The sequence below is a fragment of the Choloepus didactylus genome, chromosome 25 (genome assembly GCF_015220235.1).
Source record: "Choloepus didactylus isolate mChoDid1 chromosome 25, mChoDid1.pri, whole genome shotgun sequence".
Classification (NCBI taxonomy): domain Eukaryota; kingdom Metazoa; phylum Chordata; class Mammalia; order Pilosa; family Megalonychidae; genus Choloepus; species Choloepus didactylus.
In genome coordinates, this window is record NC_051331.1 from 3,874,227 (window position 1) to 3,884,608 (window position 10,382).

General features: G+C 38.7%; 1 protein-coding gene across 1 annotated transcript; it reads left to right on the forward strand.

Moving 5' to 3' along the window:
* Positions 1-250: 250 nt before the first annotated feature.
* LOC119520417 (olfactory receptor 7A17-like) lies at positions 251-10,102 on the forward strand (the record flags this gene model as incomplete). Its single annotated transcript, XM_037818243.1, has 3 exons — positions 251-605; positions 891-1,067; positions 10,080-10,102. Coding segments are annotated over exons 1-3 (555 nt in total), but the record flags the coding sequence as incomplete, so codon positions are not given.
* Between the last annotated feature and the right edge of the window lie 280 nt (positions 10,103-10,382).

Here is a 10,382-nt window from a genome sequence, read left to right on the forward strand (position 1 = left end):
GATTGTCGAAACACAGATCAAAACACTATATATAGAAATTAATTTCCTGAATGAAACATGGAAATTATAGCATGCACACTAGACTACCAATGCCTGTGTAGTGTATAAATGAGTCATTTTTTTATGACTTTCTGCTTAGCCACATCATCCACATGGAACTGGAGAACAACACTCTAGTTTCAGAATTTCTTCTTTTGGGATTTTCAGAAGCACCAGAATTACAACCCTTCTTCTTTGGCTGTTCCTGATGATGCACCTGGTCACCATCTGTGGGAACCTGTTCATAATCCTGGCCACCATCACTGACTCCCACCTCCACACACCCATGTACTTCCTCCTCTCCAATCTCTCCTTTATAGACATCTGTTTCACATCCACCACCATCCCAAAGTTGCTACTGAACATCCAGATGCAGAGCAAAGTCATTTCCTATGCAGGCTGCCTCAGTCAAATGTCCTTTTTCATACACTTTGCAGCACTGGAGAACTTCCTCCTGACCGTGATGGCCTATGACAGCTTTGTGGCCATCTGTCACCCCCTGCACTACATGGTCATCATGAATCCCCAGCTCTGTGTCCTGTTGGTTTTGGGATCCTGGATTATAAGTGTCTCGTATGCATTTTTACAAATCTCACTTGTGTTGTGGCTGTCCTTGTGTGCACCTTTGGAAATCCCTCACTTTTTCTGTGAGTATAATCAGATGATCCAACTGGCCTGTTCTGACACCTTCCTCAATGACATAGTGATTTATTTTGTAGCTGGGCTGCTGGGTGGAGGGCCATTCACTGGCATCATTTTCTCCTATTCTAAGATTGTTTCCTCCATACAGGAAATCTCATCATCTCTGGGGAAATATAAAGCATTTTCCACCTGTGCATCTCACCTCACAGTTGTCTCTTTATTTTACTGTACCAGCATTGGTGTGTATGTCAGTTCTTTTGTGATGCATAATGCACATGCAAGTGCACCAGCCTCAGTGATGTATGCTGTGTTGACACCCATGTTGAACCCTTTCATCTACAGTTTGAGGAATAAAGACATAAAGGGGGCTCTGAAACACTTCCTTAGTGGAGACTCATAAAATATTATTGGCTGTGGAGCCAAAGAAGTGTGATGACAGGGCTCAGAGCCTCAGAGAGAGAAAGTATGATTCTTTGAAATTTCTGGAACCAGAACATATTGTAGAGTCAGATATGATTTTAAATATGTTAAAGCAAAACTTTGAGTCATGCATGCTAGTACTTAAGAAAGGAATTCAGATGATTCATATCAACAAATTAATTAATAATACTTAGTTTCCACATGCAAGATATTTTACACATATGCATGAAAGACAGGTTCCATGTTCTCTATTATTAATGGAAAATAAATAAGACTCTGTCCATTCCTCTAACCAAAATATATACCCTTTCTCTAAATTTTGACATAAACATTGAAGGTTTTGTTAATAAACCATCTATGGATTGACCCTATCATCTAGTTTTCATAGCCTTAAAGATCAAAACTCTGTATAATCCTCATGATGAAAGGATGACTTATATATGAGCTTGAAATCCTGCCCAATGATTCTCCAGGGAATGGAGTGTTCTGAGATGGGGCAGAGGTGATTCCTGGACAGACATGCATGTCCATTCAACATCTGCTGTTTGCCCCAAATGGAATCTTCAATGCAGTCTCTTTTTCAAAATACATTTTTAAATTGTGAAATTTAACATATATACAGAACAGTGATAACTTTCAGAGTATGATTTAACAAGTAGTTTGAGAGCAAATTTCAAAGTGCTAAGGGTTACAGTTCCACAGTTTCAGTTATTTCCTTATTGAGAAATATAAGCTATATACAGTGCAGACTTTTTAAAATATACTTATCTGAAAACAACTGGAATAACAGTGTGGTCATGAATGCAGTCTACCATGAGTATAAACTACAATTCAGTAAATTTTATTAGGACCCTCAAAACCCAAGACATCCGATTCTACCCCCAGCAGCTGAATGAATTTCTTGGTGTAAGACAAACAATATATTTAATAAGCAGCATGGAAATTCTATTTTGGAATGTCATGACTCCCTTGAATATAAATATTACATCCTTTCCCCTCACCTCCAGCTCAGTTTTTCCTGCCTAAGAAGAAATAACCTTTTTTTCTTCCCAGATACACAGTGAGTTCAGGGACTTCAGCTCTGGGTCATTGAGTAACAAAACAGTAGAGCTCTTGCTTGGATGTATTTATCTAAAGTAAATCCAGCAGCACAGAGGGTGGTATGTGTTGGGCAAGGCTCCCAAGTAGAAGATTCTACACTTTTTTCTATGGAAGGTTGAGGTTGATTGAATTATGTGCCCCAGGTTAGGCAAGTTATACTGTAATCCACATTCTTGTGGGTGTGAACCCATTGTAAATAGGATCTCTTAAAGATGAAATTTTTAGTTAAGTGGGGACCCAACTGAATGAGATTGAGCCTTAATCCTGATTAGTGGAATCCTATGTAAGCAGAATAAATTCAGTTATAAAGAAAAAGAAACTAGATCCTAGAGTAAGAAAAATCCATGGGGCTGAGCCCAAAACCCAAAGCCCAAAGTCAATGGAACCCAGAAGAGAAAGTGGAAGACACCATCATGATTTGGAAGACAGGTGAAAAAGCCAGGAACCGCCACAAGATCACTGGTAGCCAGTACCAGAATGATAGAGGCTTTTGGGAAACAGTTTTGCCTTGCTGATGCCATAATTTTATACTTTTCCTAGCTTCAAAACCATGAGCCATAATATTTACATTTTTTAGCCAATGCATTGGATGGTTAATTGTCATAGCAGCCTGGTAAACTGAGACAGGGCAGGTAGACTAAAAATATTCCTTTCATTGAACTGCAACTTATATATGAGCAAGTGTCCTATTGTATTCTCAGTAAATTTTCAGAAATGACATAAGCCCTGTAACTAGAAGCCAGGAAAATCATAGAACATGACAAGGTTCCAAAAGGATTCTTGGTGCCCAGTTATGTCCCATCCACAGAGTAACCATCTTGAAGAATTCAAACAACAGAGGTTATTTATGCCATCTTTGAACTTTATATGAATGCAATCCTATAATATACATTCTTATGTGCCCAACATTTCTGTGAACTGTCCATTTGTGATATGGTCTTTTAAATTTTCTATTTTAAATTATGAACGTATGTATTTTCCTAATAACTTATATAACCAACTTCTGACTACATTTCTTTGATTACAATAGTGATATGATAGGCAGAATTATGGCCTTTCAACTATGTCTATATACTAATCCTTGGAACATTAAATATGTTTTGTTACATGACAGTGAGGAACTATGCAATAGCACTAATTTTCCTAATCAGCTGACTTTTAGATGGGGGATTATAATGGACTTATAGGCTGTGCAGAAAATTAAGTATAGAGTTACTATAAGTCTCAGCCATCCCACCACTATGTATATACCCACAGAATTGAAAGCAGGGTCTTGAAGAGATATTTGCACACTGATGTTCATAGTGGCATTACTCACAACTTCCAAAAGATGGAAGCCACCCAACTGTCCATTAGCTAATGAATAGTTAAACAAATTGAGATATATGCACATATGTACATATGATGGAATATTATTCAGCCGTACAAAGGAAAGAAGCTCTGAAAATGGATGATGACTTAGATGAAACTTGAGGACTTCATGTGAGGGAAATAAACCAGACATAAAAGGATAAATATAGTTTGAACTTACTGATATGAAATAATTAGAATAAGCCAAATCAGAAATTCAGAATCTGATATATAGAAAACCAGAGGATAGTGTGGGGTTAAGAAACAGGGAGTTAAAGCTAAAATGCATGAATTCCTTGGGAGTGAATGGAAATTTTGATATTGGTTATTGATGATGGAAGCACAACATTGTAAATGTAATTGACAGCATTGAAATATATATCTGAATGTTCTCGAATGGGAAATGCTAGGTTGTAAGTATAGTACAAGAATATAAGTTTATAAATTCAGAGAGCCTGTTGTGGCTCTTTCTCTTGCACGTATGTCAGGGCCAGCATTCCTGTTTAGGTCTGGCCTTGCTGAGGGGCCTGCTCAAGGCTGGTTGTAGGAGCTCCAAACCCTAGGAAGCCACCATCAGCGAAGCTGCCCCTGCAGAGCCGGAACCAAAGCCTGGGTGTCTGCCCCTCACCAGATGCAGAGTGCACCACCCAGTGACAGGTGGGGGGCTTCCATGAGCATGCTTATTGGCATTTGAGAATGGGCAGCAGTCCTGAAGGCAGCACCCACATTCCCAGTGTGGATTCCTGGTGCAGATGGAGCAGAGCAGACTTCTCAAGGAATTATGGTTGGTTGTTTTAACCTGTGTTGTGGCACCTTAGAGGAGTCATGCAAAGAAGCTGTCTTTATTTCACTTGATTGGGAACTCTCCCAAGATAGAGGTGACTGCCTGAGAGGCATTTTTCAAAAATATTTAAAAGCAAATGTATTAGCCACTTCCACCCAGGGCAAGGAATAACAGTTGAGGCAAAATGTAGACACCAAAAAGTCTGGGAAGAAAGTTTAGGTATTTTTAAACTTTGAAGAATAAGAGCTTTTAAAAGCTCCCCACTTAACTACTGTGAGTCTGAAAGGCCGTATGCATGCCCAGAGTGGAGCAATGCTTAGAAAAGACCTGAGAAGGCCCTAAGTCCTCACCTTTGACTGACCATCATCTCTGTGCAAGCAGCAAGTGGAGGCTAAGGTGGGGCTGTAAATTGCCCAGCTAGTATTGAAGGAGTGCCCCAAAACACACAGACCACCCTGGCAAAGACTGGGGTCTTTTATTGTTGTGTGTTGCTGTTTTTTAGTTCCAGAAAATTGCCAAATTTAAGGAAATTGTCAAATCATTAGCTGACCATTAAGCTAACCAAAGACTTTAGTGGCCACACAAAAGAAAGAATAGAGACTTTACAATATTAGTTCAGGAAAGTCACTAAACAAACAACAGCCATCACAATGGGTAGCAGCAGCAAACTGAGGAGTGGGAAGACTCTGATTCCAGACTGAATACATTTGTATTATTTGGAAGGTCCAGTTTTCAACAAAGAATTAGAAGGCAGGCAAACGGTCAAGTATGGGCTATGCACTGGAAAAAAATAAAATGGAAACTCAAACTGTGAAATCCCAGGCATCAGAATATGGTATCTCTAGTAGTGAATACTCTACTATTGTAAATCAGTGGAAAGTCAGATAGGGAAATCAGAGAAGTGCTAAGAGAGTGCTCCAGGGAGTTGAAATCACACACCATAGAACTGGTGAAGATGAACAAAGCAATAACAAAAATCATTAATTCACCAAATAAGATCAACAAATTTGAACCAACCAAATGAACAAATCTGAATTTAGAACCAGTGAGGTACCCAATCTGAGAATAAAAAAAGAATGGAGGAAAATGAACAGAGCTTAAGAAACTTGTGGGACACCATCAAGCGTACCAACATATGTACAATAGGGTTACCAGAAGAAGAAGAGAGAAGGAGCAGAGCTGAAAGATTATTTGAAGAAATAATGGTTGAAAATATCCCAAATTTGATGAAAGACGTGAATCTACATATCAAGAAGCTCAATGAGCACCAAATAAGGTAACTCAAAGAGATCCACTCCAAGACATATTATAATCAAACTGTCAAAAGTCAAAGATAAAGAGAGAATTCTGACAGCAGCAAGAGAGAAGCATCTTGTTATGTACAAGGGATCCTCAATAAGATTAACTACTAGTTTCTCACCAGAAACTATGAAGACCAGAAGGCAGTGGAGTGGCATATTCAAAATTTTGAAAGAAAACAACTGTCAACCAAGAATACTACATCCAGCAAAACTCTCCTTCAAAAATGAAGAAGAATTTGACATGTTCCCAGATCAACAAAAATTGAGAGTTTGTTGCTAGTAAACCTGCCCTCCAAAAAATGCTAAAAGAAGTCCTTCAGCCTGAAGTGAGAGGACACTACAGAGTAATTTGAGTCCAAAGAAATAAAATACACTGGTAAAGTTAGCAACATATGTAAATAAAAAAGGTAATATAAATATATTTCTGGTCAGTACTTCTTTTTTCCTGTATTATTTAAAACATAACTACATAAAATAATAAATCAATGTCAGCAGATATACATCATATAAAGCTGTAATTTGTAACAATAACAGGTGGGTATAGGATTGGATCTATATAGAAGCAGTTTTTATATAAACTGGGAAGGCAGCAGTGGAGGAACTGAGCAATGAAATTATGACCTACAAAGCAGATAACAAATGGCAACATAACTTCTTCCTTGTCAGTAATTATATTAGATGTAAAGTGGTTAGAAGGCAGAGATTGGCAGAACAGATTAAGGAAACCATTGGTCAACTATTGCTGTGTACAAGAGACTCACTTCAGAACCAAAGACACAACTGTGATGAAAGTGAAAGAATGAAAAATGATATTCCATGCAAACACTACCAAAAGAGACCTGGAGTGGCCATACTAATATCAAACAAGATAGACCTTAAGGCAAAAATTGCTATGAGAGATAAAGAAAAAAATTATGTATTGATAAAAGTGTCAATCCATCAAGAAGATACAGCAATTATAAAAATGTACCTGCCAGCAGATTCTCAACATATATAAGGCAAAAATGACAAGGTGAGGTGGAAAATAACAGCTGTATTTGGAGACTTCAGCACCCAACTTTCTGTTGGCTAGAACTGGACAAAAGATAAACCAAGTGCATGTGGAACATTCTAGATAGACCATGTTGGGCCACAAAATGTGTCAATACATTTTAAAAGATTGAAGTCATACAAAATATTATATGTGACCACAATGGAATGAATTTATAAATCAATAGAATGAATATTGACAAATATGTGGAAGTTAAAAAATATATACATTGATGCAGTGCATCAAAGAAGTTAGTAAATGCTTGTAGGTTAATGGAAATGAAAACAAAACATGCAAAAACTAATGGAATGAAGTGAAAATAAGGCTCAAGGAAATGTGTAGCTATGCATACATTAAAGAAGAATGATCTCAAATCAATAACCTGAACTTCCACCATAATGAGCTAGAAGAAGAAGAGCAAATCCAAAGCTAGCCAAAGGAAGGAAATAAAGTTTAGAGTGGAGAAAAGTGAAATGAGAAAACAGAATCAATGAAACCAAAAATTGGTTCTTTGAAAAGATCAACAAAATTGGCAAACTTTTAGCTGGGCTGACCAAGAACAAAAGAACACCAAAATTTCTAAAGTCGGCAATAAACTAGGAACATTACTACCGATATTGGCAGGAATAAAAAAAGAATATAAGAGAATACTATGAACAATTGTAGGCCATCAAATTAGATAAACTAGATGAAATGGGTAAAGTCCTGGAAACAAACTGCTAAACTGACTCAAGAATAATTAGAAAATTTAAATAGGTCTGTAACAGATAATCAAATCCTTCCAACAACAAAAAGGTCCAGGACCAGATGGCTTCTTTGATGAATTTATCATAAAAATCATCAGTTTTCCTCAAACTCTGCAAAAAAAACCAGAAAGGCTATGCTTCCTAATTTGTTCTGTAAGGCCCATATTACCCTAATACAAACAACAGCACCAGAAAGGACAAATAGATACCAGTGTCCCTAACAAGTACACATTCGAACATCCTCAACAAAATGCCAGGAAACTAATCCAGCAGCATATTAAAAGGATTATTATACACCATGACTAAATAATTGCAATCTGAAATATATGCCCAGGAGAATTGAAAAAAAAGTTGTGCACAAATGTTTATAGAAGCAATTTTCACAGTAGCCATAAAGTGGAAAAAATATCCATTAACTAATGAAGGGATAAAAAAATATGGCATATATGTACAAAGGGATATTATTCTGTCATAAATAGGAATGATTAACTGATGCTTGCTACAACTTGGTACCTTGGAGACATCATGTTTTGTGAAAGAAACTAGCTACAAGGGTCCACACATTGTAGGATTCCATTTAAATGACCTGCCCAGATAAGGCAAATCCGTAGTCACTTAAAGCAGATTAGTATGTGTCACGGTCTGGGGAAAGGGGTAATGGGGCGTGAATGTTGATGGGTATGGGATTCCTTTATGGAGTAATGAAAATGTTCTGTAATTAGATGGTGATGGTTGCACAACATTGAGAATGTGCTGGAAGTCACTGAATTGTACACTTCAAAATAGTTAAAATGGTGAATTTTATGTTAAGTGAATTTTACCTCAATAAAAAGAAATTATTTTTTCTCAAAAAAATTCATAGAACCACATAACGCAAACAGTGAATTCTAAGTTGAATCGTGGACTATAATTAATAGTACAATTATAAACATGTGCTTTCATCTATTGTAACAAATGTACTGCACTGATGAAAAGTTTTAATAATAGGATGGTATATCGGAATCCATCTTTTAGGAATGATTTTTCTGTAACCCCACAAGTCCTCTAATGAATAAAAAAGAATAAAAGAAATATCAGTAGTGACTAGGGCTTTTAAAGAATTATAAGAGAACATTTATGGTTTGTATAATTTTAAAATTAGGAAATGTGTAGATTAGAAAATTCATTGTGTTCTGCTATGTTGGAAAAATTCACATAGCTCCATATACTGGAAGCTCTTTAGCATTTTATAACACCAAAGTAAAAAAATCAATTAGAAAATGATTTCTGTATTGAAACACAACAGATTGGAGTTGAGCACTTCCCAAAACAATATCCCCAGGCATTGCCATATGGCCCCAGGGGGCTAGAATCATCCCTGATTGAGATCCACTGGCTGAGAGAGAGAACTGGAAACATCTTTAGAGTTTCCAACAATGTTCCAGCCCTTACTTGGGTCATAACTTTACTTAGATAATTAAACCTTTGAACCCCAGCCATTTCTGTAAATGTAGAAATGTACACATAATAGTACAGTCTTTTAGAATGATTTTTATAAGAATTCAATGAAAAAAATCCCTATAAATATACTAAACCAAGGTGTGGGAAACTGAGTCTTCCATGTTGCCTGAGGCATATCTAGCGTGGTGGCTTAGAACGCTGAGCCACAGGCCTGCATAGAATGCCATGCAGGGGGAGAGGCGGGGCAAGATGGCAGACTGGTGAGCTGTAAGTTTTAGTTACTCCTCCAGGAAAGTAGGTAAAAAGCCAGGAACTGCATGGACTGGACACCACAGAGAAATCTGTCTTTGGGCATACTTCATACAACACTCATGAAAACGTGGAACTGCTGAGATCAGCGAAATCTGTAAGCTTTTGCGGCCAGGGGACCCGCGCCCCTCCCTGCCAGGCTCAGTCCCGGGGGAGGAGGGGCTGTCAGCTCCGGGAAGGAGAAGGGAGAACTGCAGTGGCTGCTCTTATCGGAAACTCATTCTACTGATTCAAACTCCAACCATAGATAGACTGAGACCAGACACCAGAGACTCTGAGAGCAGCCAGCCCAGCAGAGAGGAGACAGGCATAGAAAAAAAACAAGACGAAAAACTCCAAAATAAAAGCAGAGGATTTTTGGAGTTCTGGTGAACACAGAAAGGGGAAGGGCGGAGCTCAGGCCTTGAGGCGCATATGCAAATCCCAAAGCAAAGCTGATCTCTCTGCCCTGTGGACCTTTCCTTAATGGCCCTGGTTGCTTTGTCTATTAGCATTTCAATAACCCATTAGATCTCTGAGGAGGGCCGTTTTTTTGTTTTGTTTTGTTTTGTTTTTTTTAAATCCTTTTCTCTTTTTCTAAAACAATTACTCTAAGAAGCCCAATACAGAAAGCTTCAAAGACTTGCAATTTGGGCACGTCAAGTCAAGAGCAGAACTAAGAGAGCTCTGAGACAAAAGGCAATAATCCAGTGGCTGAGAAAATTCACTAAACAACACAACTTCCCAAGAAAAGGGGGGTGTCCGCTCACAGCCACCATCCTGGTGGACAGGAAACACTCCTGCCCATCGCCAGCCCCATAGCCCAGAGCTGCCCCAGACAACCCAGTGTGACGGAAGTGCTTCAAATTACAGGCACACACCACAAAACTGGGCGTGGACATTAGCCTTTCCTGCAACCTCAGCTGAATGTCCCAGAGCTGGGAAGGTGGAGCAGTGTGAATTAACAAAGCCCCATTCAGCCATCATTTGAGCAGACTGGGAGCCTCCCTACACAGCCCAGCAGCCCAGAACTGCCCTGGGGGGACGGCACTCACCTGTGACATAGCACAGTCATCCCTCAACAGAGGACCCGGGGTGCACAGCCTGGAAGAGGGGCCCACTTGCAAGTCTCAGGAGCCATACGCCAATACCAAAGACTTGTGGGTCAGTGGCAGAGACAAACTGTGGCAGGACTGAACTGAAGGATTAGACTATTGCAGCAGCTTTAAAACTCTAGGATC